This window comes from Barbus barbus, assembly GCF_936440315.1.
Source record: "Barbus barbus genome assembly, chromosome: 16".
NCBI classification, from domain to species: Eukaryota; Metazoa; Chordata; class Actinopteri; order Cypriniformes; family Cyprinidae; genus Barbus; species Barbus barbus.
In genome coordinates, this window is record NC_136744.1 from 3,256,907 (window position 1) to 3,276,310 (window position 19,404).

The 19,404-nt window shown below is 36.9% G+C and overlaps 2 protein-coding genes across 2 annotated transcripts in view; both read left to right on the forward strand.

The window, feature by feature from the left end:
* LOC306882066 (brefeldin A-inhibited guanine nucleotide-exchange protein 3-like) overlaps positions 1 to 7,354 on the forward strand; it is a gene marked incomplete at its 5' end in the record, with an annotated part of 74,021 nt that extends 66,667 nt beyond the window's left edge. The window contains 2 exons of the mRNA XM_079436512.1: positions 2,552 to 3,436; positions 6,396 to 7,354. Of these exons, the coding sequence (XP_079292638.1) occupies positions 2,552 to 3,436; positions 6,396 to 6,587 (1,077 nt within the window). The 3' untranslated portion in view covers positions 6,588 to 7,354. The remainder of the gene's footprint in view (positions 1 to 2,551; positions 3,437 to 6,395) is intronic.
* A 10,282-nt stretch (positions 7,355 to 17,636) lies between these two features.
* LOC306882151 (gonadotropin subunit beta-2) lies at positions 17,637 to 18,341 on the forward strand (the record flags this gene model as incomplete). Its single annotated transcript, XM_079436633.1, has 3 exons — positions 17,637 to 17,653; positions 17,773 to 17,953; positions 18,102 to 18,341. 3 exons carry the CDS (start codon positions 17,637 to 17,639, stop codon positions 18,339 to 18,341), a joined length of 438 nt encoding a protein of 145 aa, XP_079292759.1.
* Positions 18,342 to 19,404: the final 1,063 nt, after the last annotated feature.

A 19,404-nucleotide genomic window follows, 5' to 3' on the forward strand; every position in this document is an offset into this window, starting at 1 on the left:
TTAATCATATTTGTAAATGTCTTGACTCCACAGCCAACAGAGCAATTTTGTCTTTACTGTTCCAATACTTATGGAGGGCACTGTACATTCATGATGGGGAAGAGAGCGAGTGAGCAAGTGGTAGATTTGTAGAAAGAGAGGTTGCTGAGACATGAGGAATAGAACAGAGGAATATCACTGGAAGAAGAAGGGTTACAATCAGTCAAGAGCTAGGATCCACGTCAATTTTGGAAAAGTTTTGAAATATTGAACCAAGATATTGTGTTGTAATGTTAGCTGTAGTAACAGGACTGATTGATCTATGCTTGCGTGAGCTGTCTGTGCCAGCTGTTAGTCGTTGCCTGTGTTGCATTGCGCATTTGATTTCTAGTATCAGCAGTGTTTCTCAAATATCGCTTACTGCACCTTCAAGGAATGACATGCTATCATCCTATTCAAAACACTGTTCTTGACCTGACTTCAGTGTATTTTCATCTTCATTTCATCTAGGGACGAGACAATGCGTTATAGTACACAGTAAACTCTTTTGAAGTATAAGGAACAAAAGATAAATATTTGTTTATTAAAAAAAAAAAAACTTTTGTTAGAGATAAGACATAAAATAACAATGTATTCAATATTTCACACCATGTAAAGCTGGTGAACACAATGGGCCTCATTCATGAAACACGAGCAGAACAAATTGTTGTGTAAATCGTTCGTAAAGCACTTCTGAATTTTCAGATTCATGAAAATGTTCGTATTTTCAAAACGCTAGTTGGTATGAAAGAAATTTACAATTACACTTACACTACCAGGTGTAAATGGTGCGTAAAACGTTCTGTTTTTTTGGGGGGGGGGGAACTGATGACACTGAATTTTGATGCAGTGCCATTTTATAATATTTTACAAGTTCGTTTGCTGTTTTTTTTTTTTTTTTTTTTTTTATTATTATTTATTTATTTTTTTGTAGCCGAGTTGATAAACTGTTTAGCTTTGGGTAGCTTTTTCCTACTTGTACAACAACAGAGAAGTTAAGATACTAGTAATACGTTACTGCCGTGGATATTCCACATCATAGCAACCAAATCGACAGGTGGAAAAAATGGAAAATACTTCAGTATTTTCAAACGCCACCAGCTGGCTGTGTTCAGAAGAGCACCTGTAATTTTTCAGGTGGCTAAAAACGCTATTCAACGTTATTGAATATTTATTGTTAGCCATATGGCCGTTAGACTTATTTGCATTTATGCAATATACTGGAGCCAAACTTGAGAAAGTAGACCAGCATATTCCACTGCGTTCCTGAACACGCAATTGCTAATTTGTGAATGAGCGTGCACAAGCGCCCTATTTACGAATGATTGGCATTCATTTACATAAACGTATTAAAATGCGATAATGTGTTCTGTGTGAACGGCTTGGTTCCAGTTTTGAGGTAAACAACATCATCTCCGCATTGATGTTCTCTTTTTCCGCAATATTTTGAATGAGCAGCACTGAATCCAGTGGGTTCAATTGGATAGACTTAAAAAAAAAAAGCATTAAAATGCAACGACACTTATATCGTCATTGCATCTTGTGTGCCACATATAAGACTGCCTGACACACATCTAAAATTCAAATACAGCGTTTTTGCATTCGAATGTGGATTTTTATTTTAAATTCGAATATTCGAAATTCAATTTTTTTAATTTTTTTGACAGCCCTACTATATTTACGAATGTTTCATAAATGAGGCCCATTAACTTTAAATGACACGCAAGAATCAGACTGTGCTGATATTTAAAACAACAGCTTGTTACATTGATTTTATATAACGGTTCAATGAATTAAGACACACAATATTGCTAGTTTTGCCGATTAATATAGTTCCAGATGTATCTGTTGCTACAAATTGTCATCAGTGTGAATGCCTACCAGATTTTCTCTCAATAATTAAAGGTCAAAACAAATATAAGCTAACAATATTTTTAAATATTTGTTAATCTTGGTTAATGTTAATTCCTCATATACAGTACATTTTCAACAATCATTAAGATTTTTTTAAGGTTTTTAAAATTCACTTATGCTCACCGAGGCTGAATTGATTTTATCAAAAATACAGTAAAAATAGTGATGGTGTGAAATATTAGTACAATTTAAAATGAACTGTTTTTATTTAAATAAAATGCTGAATTTTCAACAGCCAGAACTAAAGTTCTCAGTGTCACGTGATCCTTCAGAAATCATTCTAATATGTTGATTTGGTGGAAACATTTATGATCAATGCTGATAAAGTTTGTGCTGCTGTATATTTTTGTGGAAATAAATGCTGTTCTTTTGAATTTTCAATTCATCAAAGAATCCTGAAAAAATGTGTCACGGTTTCCACAAACATATCAGCAGCAAGTGTGTTTTCAGCTTTCATAATAATAAATGTTTCCTGCTGCTGCTACTGCTGTTGATATGCATAACTGTGTCCTAACTGTGTTTTGTAATTTGTGTTAAAGAAAGAATTTGTAAATTAAATTGAATTACTTGCCATTTGCATTACGGATCGTCTCGGTATGCTTTCCTGTACGCTTTTCAGGCTTTGGTGTGTGCAATGCTGACAAACCAGGAGAACTTCACTGTGGATCAAGTCAAGAAGATCCTGAGCGAGGAAGAGGAGGGCGGCTCTGACTCTTCACAGCAGTGCTCCTCCGAGGATGAAGATATCTTCGAGGAGATGGCCCAAGTGAGTCCTCCACGCGCACGCGAGAAGCGTCAGTGGCATGCTCGCATCCCGTCACTGAGCACGCAGCCCGCCAGCAGCGTGGACTGGGCATGGTTGGTCAAACGTCTGCACAAACTCTGCATGGACTTGTGCAACAACTACATTCAGATGCACCTGGACCTGGAGAGTACTGTGGGAGAACAGCTCACCCACCGGGCCGACCCGCTCTTTTTCTTGCCCCTTTTTAATTCGGAGACCTCCACACCATCTCCCGGAGGCCTGTCGGGCCACGGAACGCCCTCTGAGGACAGCTTCCGCCTCCACCTTGACGAGACTCCCTCAGAGGAGGTCCACAGCCCTGGTGGGTTGGGAACAACCCTCCCCCAGCTGAGAGGAGACAGAAGGGACGGGGGGCGTAAGAAGGAATGGTGGGAGAGTGCGGGAAACAAGCTGTACACCATCGCCACCGACAAGACCATCACCAAGCTCATGATCGAGTACAAGAAACGCAAGCAGCAGCACAATCACACCACGTTTGCCAAAGATGTGAAGGCGGGAGAGAAGAGGGGCGAGACTGTGACCCTGCGTGGCCCGGACTCCCCAGGGCCCCAGAGGCCTCAGCAGCTGGTAGAGCAAGGGCCCATGCGTCACTCCTTCAGCGCGGGGCCCGAGCTGCTGCGGCAAGAGAAGAGACCTCGATCAGGATCCACAGCAAGTTCTCACAGCATCTCACTCAGAGACTCTGAGGCACAGATACAGGTAAGACAGGACAGGAAACAACAAACAACTAGCAAAATCACACGAACAAGCATATCAGCTGTCAACATGTTAATGTGGGTGAATAATTCAAAAAAAATTATTAATGCACTTACTAGGGCTGTCAAATTGGCTGAAAAACTAAATTCGAATTTTGTACTAAAGTATTATCAAAATTCAAATTATATTAAAATTTAAAGGCATAATTTCTGTTAGGGGGAAAAAAGCTTTTGGCTTCTCTCCTGAGGCCACAAGAGGGTGCACCGAGCAAAATATTACCTATGCACGTTTCTTCAGAGCAATAAAATAACACGACTGTCTTTGAAAAAAGTGCATAATGTTTAAAATAATGTTTATAAACCACATATAATTCATTACGAAGCTTAAAGGGATAGTTCACCCAAAAAAAAAAATTCTGTCATTTACTCACCTTCTAGTAGTTCCAATCCTGTATGAATTTCTTTGTTCTGCGGAACACAAAGGAAGATATTCTGAAGAATGAGGGAAACCAAGACATTCATACAGGTTTGGAACTACTTGAGGGTGAGTAAATGATGACAGAATTTTTATTTTTGGGTGAACTGTCCTTTTAAACAATTAGAAACAAATAGCATCATGTATGTATAGTTTAATACTAAGGACCGAAAACCAATCACAGAGTACTTTTTCATTTTAAAAACATGAGATGCAGTTGGATGCAGAAACACCGCCATAAAGTCTTGAGACATGTTTTTTAAAAGTTGAACTTGCATTAATTTTACATGGCTTTCTAAACATGCCGCTCTTCTTGTGCGAGACGTGAGTGCAACGGTGATAGATGTCCCTTTAGAAAATGTGATAAATTTGCGTTCTGTGTGAACGGCTTGGTTTCAGTTTTGACGTAAACATCTTCTCCGCATTGAAGTTCCCTTTTTCCGCAATATTTTGAATGAGCAGCGCCACATCCAGTGGGTTCAACTGGATAGGCTTAAAAAAAGCATTGAAATGCAATGACACCAACATCGTCATCGCATCTTGTGTGCCACTGATAAGGCAGCCTGACGGACACCTAAAATTCGAGTGCAATGTTTTTGCATTCGAATTGTGAATTCGATGTGGAATTGTGGGCGGAGCTAAACAGGAGGTGATGTGGAAGCAGGCGTTGATCATCTTCTGCGGAGGTGGTGCTTATCCACAGTATTACACAATAGTGATACATTCCACAAGCTGTCGTTTTGGTAGACTGCCTTCAAGGGTTAGTTCACCCAAAAATGAAAATTGTCATTAATTACTCACCTTCATGTCGTTCCAAACCTGTAATGGTGCGTTCACACCAGATGCAAATGAAGCGTTAAGCGCGAGTGATTTACATGTTAAGTCAATGCAAAGACGCGAATAGACATCCTGCGGCGCGATTGACACAGAGCGAATTGAGCGTTTCGGGCGAATCGCGCAAGTTGGAAAATCTGAACTTTGGCGGATTTTCGCGCCGCGTTAACCAATCAGGAGCTTGCTCTAGTAGTGACGTGATTACGACGTAGCGAAAGGAGGGAAAATCGAAACAACAATGGAGGACAAAATAATCGTCGCTGTATGTGGACACCCAGAGCGGTTATATCCTATTGCAAATACACTCACAATAGTATAGTGAAAAAAGTTATTTATATGTCAGCATTTTGCAACGAGACTGGAGCCGCCTGGCAGAAGCCCCTCCCTGATGCAAATTCGCATCTATTGTGAAGTGAATTTCACGCTGATCGTAAACAACGCTGATTACGTTCTGGGGTTCTCTCCAAAATGGCAGAAGACGGTAACTCAGGGAGAAGAATTGCTGAATAAATTATCATTGTTTTCTTTGCGCACAAAAAGTATTCTCGTAGCTTTTTAAAATTACGGTTGAACCCCTGATGTCACAGGACTATTTTACTGATGTCCTTGCAATGGTTCTGTGCGTTGATCGTGGTAATATCCTTGCTGTCTATGGGCGCTCAGGTTTCATCAAAAATATCTTAATTTGTGTTCCGAAGATGAACAAAGGTCTTATGGGTTTGGAACGACATGAGGGTGAGTAATTAATGCCAGAATTTTCATTTTTGGGTGAACTATCTCTTTTAGTATAAGCTGATTTTAGACAAATGACAAAGGTTTGAGTTCTGAAACTTACAGGATGCTTTTATAGTACAATGATCTCTTATATGTCAAAAGATCAAGGGAATTTTAGTTTCTAACCACATAACCCCTTTAAAGTCAGCATGAAACAGAAGTTACAATCACTCCTGTTGGGTCATTGTCAGCTGGAGGGATTATTGTTGCGCCCTCACATTGTGTTATTTATTGTCAATGTTCATTTAAAATATTTTTTGTTAACTGAAACAAAGCTAAAATAGAAATAGTAGATGAAAGACTAACTGAAATAAAGTTGAAGAACTAAAGCAGAAATAATAAATTAAAGCTAAATGTTTTGATAATCCAAATTTAAAAGAAATGACAAAAAGCACATAACGATTACAAAATCTTTAAATGAAAACTGAAAATATAAAACTAAAAGCTAAATCAATATTAATAAATGCTGTAGTATGTAAATAATTTTAAATTTAGCTGAACTGAACAGAAAAGAAAATACTTTGCAAGGCAGTATTTAATCACAACAGAAGCACAACAAATCCTAGCAATCACCCAAAAGCCAAAAACACACTGCATGGTGCTGATGGAGGTCTGCCTGCAATCCCAAAAGCAAACTAAACTTTGTGGAATGTTAAGTTGCTTGAATTTCGAATTTGTGCTATTTTATGCATTTCTTTTGTGTGGAAAATAAAACATTATTTTGTATTGAAACAATATTACAAGCTACAAATACATTGTGACATGAAAAGAAATTAATATAGAGTCAAAAAACAGAACTTTAAACCGCAAATTAACCATATTTTTCTGGAATTGCAGAATTATTTTATGCAAACTTGTATTTGTCCATTTTTCTGTCCAGGCCTGGACCAACATGGTCCTTACGATCCTGAATCAGATCCAGGTCTTGTCGGATCCCACGTTCATTGCCCTCCAGCCAGCGGTTTTCCCCTGTATCAGTCAGCTGACCTGTCATGTGACTGACCTCAGAGTGCGGCAAGCAGTGCGCGAGTGGCTTGGACGAGTGGGTCGCGTTTATGACATCATCCTGTGATGACCTGGCTCATTTTTGATCTCCAGCAGCCTTTTCCATGGAGCTCTTTTCCTTGTGCTTTACTGTTTGCCTCGGCATACGCTCATAATTCTGTGATGCTGTTACCTGCTTAACTTTTTTATTGTAGTGCACAGTGATCTGTGTAATACAAATCCCTTTTGTGAATGTTCTTCGATATCCATGCTGTTATATTCAGAATCTGTGTTTCTATTTCTTTATTTCTCTGAAAGTTTATTGGCTTTAAACATATATGTGCCATATATAGGATTGTTGTTTTTCAGGGGGTTTTTTTTCTCTCGTCTAGCCCTTTAAAACTTCAACTTTCAAGTCCCCTGAACATTTCAACTAGTTAAAATCATGAAATGTGGAACATAATGCACCTTCGTTAATGCATTAATATATATCTAAAGCACGAACCTATGCTTTGCTAATGCAGTTTTATGTTGCTACAGTAGTATTACCACAACACATTTCCAAAATATACAATGCACACAATGCTTTAAAACATCTAACTCCGCTTTTTTCACATATTAACTCTGAACAAAACACTGTAAAACACCACATAATTTTGTAGACTCTCCTAATATCAGATCATCGCGTCAGAAGGCCAGATGTTTTTATCTAAATGTGGAAGCATTGAAGTCACATTCAACTTTCACAAGAAAGCTGATACACAAACACTGCACTAGCTCTCAAAATGCCCATAGACCTCTTTCTGTTTAAATGTCCAATGTCTGGACATTTACATTTAGGAGACGCTTTTATCCAAAAAAAAAATTTATCCATGTGCGTGTTCCCTGGGAGTTGAACCCATGACCTTTTGCGCTGTGAACGCAATGCTCTATGCCACAGGAACACCTGTCCATCCTGTCAGCCAGACACTGTGTGCCGTAGATCCCACTACCCACGATCCAATGGGAGTCTGTGGTTTAAAACATCAGATACTGGCTTTAAAGTTTCTTCAAGTTTAGTCAGATGTAGTGTTGTGTGGCAAATACTGAAGTTGACGAGAAATATAATATACAGTAGTAAACCTCTCATAGCTGCACCATTTGTTGTCTTAAAAGTATAAACGCAAGAGGTTACTGAACTTACTGAAGCTATTAAATGGTTGAAATTTAGGTACATTTTTAACTGGAGACTATTTGCAAGCGGTAATTTGCAAGAGTTTTATTCCAAATACATTTTATTTCTTGATCTAGATCTGCAGTTGCTTGAAGAATAGTTTTCTGTCCTCAGTCATCTATATATATTATGTATATGTTGATTTTATGTGTGTGTGCGTGAAAAAAGGGTGTATTTTATTTAATTTGTGATGCCTACAGATTTTTTTTTTTGTTGTAAGAAATTTGCTCAATGCGTATGCCAAGCTACAAAGAAACTGTTTGTATCTAATTCATACTTATTTCAAAAAAAGCTACTGTGCTGTGCAATGGGAGTTCTGGACAATTGGGAACCATATATACGTATAGACATTCTTTACCTATATCCAGTGCACACAGCCTGTTACATAATCATAGTCAGAATGTATCATCATTAGCTCCATTTTCTCATAGTCTGTTGTTTATGGCAACTGCTTCGCATAACCAACAGGGAGAGATTAAAAAGGATGTTTAAAGGGACCAAAGACAAATTTATATTCGATATCAGAGTGTTCTGAAAAACAATTTTACCAAATCAAACTTTTTTTTTTTTTTTTTTTAAGTTAAAAGCCTGATTTGTCTAGAGTAGGAAAGGATTTCATTTTCTTTCATTCTCCCAGTATAGCTACAAACTGAGGTGTAGTCTACATTTTTCTACTTTGTGTTGAGTACTGGACAGCACAAAGTTCTGTTTGAAGTCAGATTGGGAAAATGTTTAGACAATATTTTGTCTATGCAAAAAGACTTTATAAACTCTAAGGGATATATATATATATATATATATATATATATATATATATATATATATATATATATATATATATTTATTATTATTTGAACTAAATAATCTAAATTTGCAGCACTCAGTCTAAATCCACAGGAAAACACTACGGATTATGTTGTGTGGAATTAAGCTAAAGCTACAAATGCAAGCTATAACAGATTTCCATGGAATTTAATTTCAGCTCTGCTAACATATGTTCAATTCATAATGCCACTCCATTTTACAGTACACTAACTTTAATTATCCCATAATGTACCATGCATATATTCTTTTAAAGGTAAGAATAAAACTTGTTTGATATGTTCTGGAGGGAACGTCTCAGTACGTACCAGTACTTACTTTGCTACATGCTGTTTGTTAGGAAACTTCTCTCAATCAACTGCCATACATACGCATTACGCTGAATGTGTTCTGAAGTGTTTGTTTGATCATTTATGTTGTACGTGTTGAAGAATAAATAAGCAGAGTTACCAGCTGTGTGTGTGTGTGTGTTTTAGTTGTTTTTATTGGAAGGAGTGAACTTACTTGCTTTTCTTTTGATTGGATTCTTCATTTATATTGTCTCTCATTTTTTAAATCACTCTTGATTTTGATTGGAGATATGGATTTTTCAAGTAGAAGTAGACGCTTTAAGATTTGTATTAATGTGACTTTATTAGAATATAAAAAAAACATCAAACCAATTTTGTCTTTATCAGAACAATATTTGTCTTAATTTTGAACAGTAGGTCTATTGTTCTTCAATTTATATTAATTTATATTCTCTGTTAGCTAATTCTAATACTTCTGACCAATTTTGGACCATCCCTCCCCACAGATCTGTTTATGAATATTTGTGGGTTGTCTTGATAGCACAGCCCTCTTTAGGTTATGCCTCAGCATCTCCACTGGCTTAAGGTCAGGACTCAGTAAAATACATACCTCTGGTTTCACTGACAAGGCTTAAACCTAATCCTAGACTAAAATGTAAGTCTGAGCTGTTTCAACTGAAAGAAACTTGCACTGACTGATCTTAAAATATATTAGTGCCTTTGTTTTGTCTCAAGATGCACACCGGTAATGTTTTTTTTTCTAAGTACGTTTATAAAAGTTACTTAAATGTCCTAATTGAACTATGACCTAATCCTGGCTTAGTCTAAGACCTGTCTGTGAAACCGGGCCATACTGTTCAATGTTTTTCTGGAAGTGGGCACGTGAACAAAGAATTTCAGTTTGTAGAGCTTTCTGGAATTTATTTGCAGTTATACTTGGGATTTCAGGATTGCCCATTGTTTTCTTAGAGCGATTGAAGCAGAACTTTTGAGGAATGCCATGTCTTTAAGCAACGTTTTGTCACGTTTTCCAGCTGTACTGCATTTTTAAGCGATAATGAGACTGAGGCATGGTTCACACTAACCAGTCTTTCTTGAGAAGAACAGATTTGTCAATAACCAGTCTTTGTGTGGCGTTATTTAAAGGACGGGTTCTGTGTGAACCACTCTTCCAATCTGATCTCCTTAATTGGCTCCAATTAGCTTTTAATGAAGTCGTAACACAGATGTTCACTTACTTATTCCAGCCTGCCCTGTCAATGATCACTCAGTCAGATTGTATTTGTCTATAATTGTGACAAATTAAGATCATAAACTTTTGCCGCTTTATATATCAGCTCATCTCCATAGCAAGTGGACGTAAGGCTTTATATGACCTTATACGGCTCAAGATATGAAGTTCGGTGATCTTTTTGGTTTATTCATAAAAAAAAAAATAATAGCTAAGCAGCTAGCACAAGTTAGGCCTATTTCCAAAGCAGTGGGAATGGACCCAGATAACCTCACAGCTGTGCAATGTAGGCCATTAGTGTTCAGAATCTGGGCTTCGGCGTCAGTTCCCATTGATTGAACGCTCTGGCACAAACTCTTGATCCCTGCTTGTGTTTACTTCATATGACGCCCACAGGATAAGCCATTAAAGCTAGATGTGATCTGCAGTTTCTGATCAGCACTCTCTTGCGGAGCTTACAGAGTAAACATGCGTGTGCTTATGGACAGCAGCTGGATTCAGTTCGGCCCTGCGGGACGGGGCTCAGATGACTGGAGCACAGGCGCATCCGCACCTCCTTCAACTGAGGACCGTCTTAAGGTAAAACACTTTAGTTTGCTAGTATATGGGGTAAATGTGTTCTTGTAAGTGTACTCATCTCTCAAGAAGTTGCCTGTTACATCTTTTTCCCATTTGAATGCTTTCATTTAGAAGTTAAACCATGTTTATTCTTACCATGGGTAATAGTGTAATAATCAGTATCTGTCATCATCAAAAGAGTGGTTTGGGTACTGAAGTATTGCCAACTCCTGAAACTACAGACCACTTAATCACAGTGAGATGCATCCTTGCACCATAAATAGGCATCATCTCATCACAGTTAACATCTTCAAACACATTCCACATTTCATTTTGATATTACAAGGGAAAGGATGAATTTGTAGACTGCATGTCACTTCATACTCAGATCAGGTGCTACCCCTCAAGTATCATCCATTTTTGGCTCTTTTATCTGTTCTCCAAAATGTACAGTTATTGTTTTAAAATTATATATTTTAGCAAATATCCATGTTGTAATCTCAGCACGGTCACCCACAAGGACAGGAAAATTGTTTTATCATAAATATGCCTTAAATGCAATTTTGATCATTTTAAGAGATCTATGTGGGTACAAAATACCCTGAAAGGATGTGAGAAGGAGCATTATAGTTTTTCTTTCTATGTTCCCATGTTACATAGTTATTATTATCATCATCAATATTTAAAACGGCTGAATGCATTTTTTTCAGGATGCTTTGATAAATAGAAAGATACAAAGATAAGCTTTTGTAACACTATACCATTCAAAAGCTTGGAGTCAGTATCATTTATTTATTTATTTATTTTTGATGGAAAGAAATTATATAGAAATTAAGACTTTTCTTTAGCAAGGATGCTTTAAATTGATCAAAAGACATTTACAATGTTACAAAAGATTTCTGTTTCAGATAAATGTTGTTCTTTTGAACTTTCTATTAATCAAAGAAAGCTGAAAAAAATCTGCTCAGCTGTTTCCAACATAATAATAATAATAAATGTTTTTTGAGCAGAAAATCGGAATTAGAATGATTTCTGAAGGATCGTGTGACTGTAAAGTTAGTAAAGATTACTGACTTTACAGTAAGGATGCTAAAAATTCAGCTTTGAAATCACAGGAATAAATTACTTTTTGAAAATATATTCAAATAGAAAACTGTTATTTTAAATAGTAAAAATATTTCAAAATATTACTGTTTTTGCTGTAATTTGGATCAAATAAATGCAGGCTTGGTGAGCAGAAGAGACTATATATATATATATATATATATATATATATATATATTTCTCTCATCAATGGACGCAATACCGTGTCGGCATACCACAGTGTGTTTGCAGGAGAGACCTGAAGGATCAAATTTCGAAGTAATCAAATCTAAAGACTAAGGCAATAACAGACATGTCTGAAAACCAAACCATAGACGAGCCATACAGGGGAATATACTGTAACTACCCAGGATGATTGAGGGAGAAAGCCGGGAACATACGGGATTAATCAATCATCCAGTGAGTACCTGTGGGAGCAAACGAAACTCAGCGAATGAAACAGAAGAGCCAATTATTCTGCTCATGCCATGGCTAACTCAAGGCATTGTTCAATGTCAAGTTTTTAATCCTTGAAATGTTCTTGCGTGTGTAAAACTAATTTCTAAGGCAGTGATGATGTATTTTTGTAGACCAGCTTAGATGTTAGCAGCACACTGATTCCCTTGACAAAAACCCAATACTTTCCCATTGGCTTTTGTATTATTGCAAGAAAATAAGCTCTGTGTCCACTAGAAAGTTTGACTCTTACACGTTTTGCTTCTCATGACAGTCTTCACAAATGAACTCATTTGCTCATTTCTCATGCATGTGTGTGTCATTTGAGCAGTACTTTATTTTTCTTAAAATTCTAAACAGGCCTTGATTTTGTCCATCAGTAATTGATTGGATATTTGTCATTTGCTAGGAAGTTATTTTGACTGAAGATTATACATCATTTATAATAAACTGCATTAATCTATTAAAAATGAGAATTTTCAGTTTTGACTGTATGGTGACTTTAAGGAACTGACCTTGTGATCATCATGTGATTTCTTAAGTTTCTGTTCTGATGTGTTGTCAGGGCTACTGGAACGAGCTGGCTTCAAACAAGGTCGAAGAGAGACCGGAGGCAACGCTGTATGTTGTCATAGTAACAGGCTCCTTGCTCTTCCTCGCTGGAATTGCCTTCTTCGTTTACAAGAGATGTTTCAGGGGGAAGGAGAACACAGCCAAAGTCATAACTCTGGATTTTGACGAAACTGATGGCACTGCTGAATTTCTGTCCACTTTGGAGGAAGGAGATGGCACTGAAGACGTGAATGATGGGGTTTTTCTGATGGTTTATCTGCCGGCCCCATATGAGAAAACCCTCACAAAGATAGCCCGTGCTGCAAGCACCTCCAGCTCACATAATGATGTGGAGATTGTGCAATTACACACAGAGACCTCCACTGATCAAGTGAGGATTCATTCCCTCTAATGTAAAACGTGTCACATATCAACACTTAAAAAAAACTACATGATACTATGGTAGTACAATTGTTTTCATTGAATTACACAGTATAGTGCGCAAATATGGATATCATTCAGTAGCACTACTGTATATAAAACACAGTAGTGCTAATACCATCACTGTACCATGGTACCAGCACACCAGTGTTTTTAAGGGAATAGTGCCAGATTGTTTTTTTAGTCTCTATATGAAACTGTAAAAATGGTTTACATTTTTATTAACTGTACCATAATGTAGTAGTTTTATAGTATTGCATAGTATTAGAGTAAAATGCATGGTAACACAATTTTAATGTGCATGTTTCCATCAGGAATGAGAAAGTTCAATTCAAGTTTATTTGTATAGCGCAAACTGGTGCAAAGCAGCTTTACAGAAAATGAAAGACTCTATAATATATTTAGTAGTAGTTTATCAGTGGTGGCTATGTCAAGTAGCTGTACATATGGCAGAAATGCACGGTAAAAATCAGTTAATGACGTAATCAAACAGACGATGAATATTCTACTGAATATTTTCTACTGAATCTCACTATTCACAGCAATGATTATATGTTGAAATCAAACTTATAGCAAAATTAGGTAGTTCTGTGTATTGTTTCAGGGTTGGCATCATCTGAGGTCCCCTGAGGGGTTGGCATCATCTCTTCTCAGGTGTTCTGGATCCAGACTGAAGCTTGTGTAATTACTAGTTACATCCCGTGGCAGAAACGGAGAAACAAATAGAGACATAATTAGCATAGCTGCTGTTCCGTCGTTGTGCATTTGATCAGATATAACTGCAGTACAAGATTATGAGATGCATTATGTGAATGCTTGGCTCTAGATTTAAAAAGTGCAAGTTAATAGTTAGCAGTTATAGTTAATATCAGCAAAAATGTGTTTTTGTTTTATTATTAAATTCACCTGCAAGCAAAGTGAAATAAAATTTGAATTACAATGCCAATTGTTTTGAGAATCTGAATGACTGAATTTTGGTTGATTTCTCATGCTTATGAGTTTGTTTAGTGATTCTCTGAACAAGAGGGGATAAATTCCTTTATCTTTGTATATCAAATGATAGGCATTACTTGGTTAAAAAGAACACATCATTATTTTTTAACCACAAAATTTCAACTTTGAAGCTGTTTTGATCACAGTAGGTAAATGTAAATTTGGGGTCCTGAACATGTGAGCTGAGGAAGACAAGACCATTCACAATTCATCATGCAGATAGATTGGTATGTAAATCAATGGGTAAATTTAATCTTTAATGGAGAAAAGGTTACAATTTTGTTTAAAGTTACTTTTAAAAGGGTTTTTACAGGGTTACCTTCACTGTAACCGTGTTGTGGGTGAAGAACAACTGATATTCCAAAAGTCCCTGGTTCCTGCTGTACTCTTAATATTAAAGTTTTTCTCATTTGCTAAGACACGCTTAATGAAACTGGGATCCACTTGATCTTCATCACATTCTTAGCACAGCAGAAGTCTTCTCTTGCAAATGCCTTAACACTTTTTCATTTGTTTCACACATTTCTCACACCCTTTGTCAAAACAAATATCTCATTGAAAGACCCCAAACTCTATTGAATTCACTGTGTTGCACAAAAGGAAGACATCTATTCACAGCTGATAGAGAGTACTTGCATAATTATGAATCTCTAATGCTGTGTGAAACTCGTTTGCACAACTTTCCAATCAGCAATCAGTCCTCATCCCTCTACAAAAGATTCCACCTCTGGCCTGCTATTTGCAAGTATAGCTCAAAGAGGCCAAAGGCATGGAAGGAGAGGAAAGGACTATGGCAGGGGCCAGAGAACGAGAAGTTTGCGTACATGGTGGAGGAACTGCATTGCTATAAAAGGAGAAAATACAGCTCAAGTTTCAAATGAAATTCAGGCAACAATTATTGACCATGTCATCAATCACAGTTTGTCCTTTAGAAAGACTGGACAAAGGGTCCAACCCATTCTGAGTTGGAGCACTATGGCATCTATTGCCAGGCATTTTTTCAAAATGACAACAGGTAAGTCACAATGGTACTGTATATCACGGTGTATTTCAGCTTTACTGTATTGCAGAACAAACTGTGTCTACAGTAATGCAGATATTTCATCAGTCCCATTTTTGTGTTTGTCAACTTAAATTTTGATATGCTTTGTTTGGATTTTTTTTATTGTAATGCATTGCTGCACTATACAGTTAGATGCAACTCGAATAACTTGCTCTGAATTTGCTTTTTTTTTTTTTTGGACAACTCCTCTGAGCCATTGTTTAGCAGTAACTTTGAACCAGGTGTCAAAGTGACTTTTAAAAGTTTTTATGTCAATTGCCCCCATTTGATCAACTACCAAAAAATGTCACACTACTACCTTTTTGAATACAAATATCTATTTAGTCATTTCTACCTAACAAACTTTGTAAAGTCTTGGCTTGAAAAGTGTGATTTATACTGCTGTACAGTATATTTCTTTAAATACTTATTTTTTCACAATGCAGTTTTTTGTCAGTTCAAACAAAACCTTTTCAAGTGGCCCCTAGTCAAAACCTGCTTCAGTACCTCCTGGGGTGAACCTCTTGAAATCACGGGTGCAATGATTTTAATATACATTCAAAAATTAATGGTAAAAATGATTGCAAGAGAAACTTTTTTTTTTTTTTTTTTTTTTTTTCTTTGGACTAAGCATTTGTGGTTGTGAATACATTACACAGTACAAAAGAAAAGAAACGCATCAACCACGTATAGTTGTGTAGTTATAGGCCCGTTCTAAAGCCGTGATTGGTTGGTGTTTGAGTGTCAGCTTTCAGAAAGATTTTGTAAGCAGTTGAGGAAAAAAAAAAGATTAGAGCTCAGGAAAAATACTTTTTAATGTCTTCTGTCTGCTATATTGTTGCAAACTAAAATTTAAAACTTACACTTGGTGGTTCTAGAGACATTTATAGCATCTTCACAAGATTTTTGTCGTTTTTTTTGTCGTGACGTATTGTCAAGTATGGTGACCCATACTCGAAATTGGTGCTCTGCGTTTAACCCATCCAAGTGCACACACACAGCAGTGAGTAGTGAACAAATGCACACACACACACACACACACCGTGAACACACACCCAGAGCAGTGGGCAGCCATGCTGCAGCGCCCGGGGAGCAGTTGGGGGTTCGGTGCCTTGCTCAAGGGCACCTCAGTCGTGGTATTGAGGGTGGAGAGAGCGCTGTACATTCACTCCCCCCACCTACAATCCCTGCCAGCCCGAGACTCGAACCCGCAACCTTTCGATTACGAGTCCGACTCTCTAACCATTAGGCCACGACTTCCCCACAAAGATGAAAGATGAAATTTTAAATGTAATTATTACAAAAATTCAATACCTTTTAATTATACAATAAATCTCTCACATTAAAGGCATTAGTATGGTCTCAGACAAGGAACTTTTACTGATCCCAGTCTTCCATGAGGGGTCTAAATTTGTGCCTTCATTACTTTATTTTTTATGCCATCCTGAATCATTCTCTGCTGTACACGCAGCTTGGCAATATTATATCTGCAGTAAAACCTGAATATAAAAAAGAATCATAAAATCGGTCAAGAACATTTGTGTTTTTTTTTTTTAAATGATTTCCATGACTATCATTCCCCCCCATTCTAGTATTAATACATCATGGTAGTATTTGTTGTACTGTTTTATTTACACTGATTTAAAAAAGAAAAGCATACGTTTTTGATAGGTTTAGCTTTTAGGTTTTGATCCTGGGTAAATGCATGCTTCATCCGTTTTAAATGTTGTCAAGAGTCCGTTTATAGCTGTGTTATTTTAGTGGATTAGTATGATAGAGAACAAAACTGAAACTAAGACAAATAAAATAAATGTTAACTGATATTATTATTATTATTATCACTATTAGTATTATTGTCGTTATATTCCTATTATTAGTAGTGGTATAGCCTATGATTTATATAGTGTGTGTAAAATATTATACTATATATTTACACTAGAATAGTCTCTCAATGAGAGTAAAATGACACTGTTTTATAGGAGTCATGAGTTTTTCCCTAATCTTTGGAGATAATGCAACAGAACTGAGAAACACTATATCACCTTGATAAAGGCTGCTATATGATGGTGTTTCAGTGTTCACTGCCTTGCAAACACCAAAGGACTCACTCGCAGTGAAACCTGAGAGCGTTAGACCTTGATTATTTCCTGACGCTGTACCTGTTTAACACCGAGGCCACGGAGTCTACTTTTATTGCATGCAGATGATTTTAGATTAGATAAACTACTGTATATAATGTGCACTGAATGAACACAGGTGTCTTTTATCGGTTCATTCTGACCTGATGAATTTAGAGAGTTGTTACGGGAGAATGGAAACACATAATCCTCTTGAGATCAGTGTGATTCATTTAAGGTCAGATTTTAGTTTAATTGTTGGTTTCCCTGCTCTATATAAATCTACCCAGAGGCCATGTGACTGAACACACAGAGCCACTTTTAACAGCCTGCTGAGCAATGGGGACACCTGTCAAGTAAGTCTAATAAATATTTAATGCAGTAACATTTGTTCAGTTTTTTTCTTTTCTTTTGCTTTTTACTGTTTCAGTGGGGCTTCCCGGTAAATGAAATTGCTCTCCCTCCTTTCATACAGGGTTTTAGTTGTTCGAAACATCCTCCTCTTATTCTCTGTAGTTGTCCTACTAGCCGTTGCTCAAAGCTCTTTTCTTCCTCACTGTGAGCCAGTTAATGAGACCGTAGCTGTGGAAAAGGAGGGCTGTCCAAAATGTCTGGTGTTTCAGACCACCATCTGCAGTGGTCACTGCCTGACAAAGGTGCTTACTTTCTTGTCAGTGTCTTCTTTTTTTTTTTTTACCTGTTCATTTGCATGGAAACATTTTTCAGCAACATTAATTTGAATTCATATTAATATACAAACATCATTATTTCCAGTGGTGACAGTGCATTATCTTACACTTCTAGGAGCCTGTATACAAGAGCCCATTTTCCACCATCTACCAACACGTGTGCACTTACCGGGACGTGCGCTACGAGACAGTCCGCCTGCCAGACTGTCCTCCAGGGGTGGACCCTCATATCACCTACCCGGTGGCTCTCAGCTGCGACTGCAGCCTGTGCACCATGGACACGTCCGACTGTACGATTGAAAGCCTGCAGCCTGACTTTTGCATGTCTCAAAGAGAGGATTTCCTTGTCTACTAGCCCTTTTAGCCACAACACTACTATCCTGTGTTTAGTGCATCAAACCAAAGTGTACACAAACTGACAAACTCTCACTCTAAATCAGATAAACGTGTAGATGTAGATCAATAAAAAGTACATACTACTAAAATTCATTTTCTACACTAAAGTCAAACACATTTTATTGTAGGTAGTGTAACTGAGCAGTTGGCATGGATATTGAGTTGAAGCTAAATGGTTGTAAGTAATCATAAGCCAATGATCAGAAAGAAAAACGACGAGTTTAATTGATACAAATGCCAAATGAAAATCCATTGAACTATACATATTCAGAGAAGATTGTTAATTAAATTGCAAAACTTTGATGGTTTTCATCCATCACCATGAATTAAAATAACACTGCACCACTTTTTGAAATATAAACTAAAACACAATTAATAAAATAAAAACCCAAATGGAAGGCTTATGCATTCTGCAGGCAAAAGGTATTGTTCTCCTTTGAAGGTCATTCAGAAAAGAACATACATTCTGACTTAATAAAATATTTTGCAAGCAACTTAATCCTGTATGACACCAATATCATTATAGTAATGTAAGGTAAATTAATCAAACATTAGCTCTTGTAGTGATTTTTTCAAAGCTCAAAGTATGTGAGACAAGATGGAGCATGAAAGACTAGTGGACTGCTGCAATAATTTTTTTCTAGCCAGAAGATGGCAGGAACGATCAATACTGAGAAAATAAATAGAAACATTTGCCAAATCACAGTGATTATGCTGGTTTCCCTTGAGGAAATATGCTCTTCTATCAAATCTTAATACAGTAATTGTTAATTTCATAATGATGGTGTGATAATGCGTTAAAGCTTTGATAACATTTTTTGCATGAGCAGTGACACACAATGGCTCGGTTTTAAAACGTATTGAGCTTTCTTCTAAAGAGAGACTGATTTGGATCTCTTATGTATGAATAGCACTCCTCATGCAGCACTGAAGAGTGTTTGGTGTAAGCTAACATGGTATAAAGTATAAAAACACATAGCATACACAAATACAAGTAAAATCAAAATAGGTGAAATAGCAAG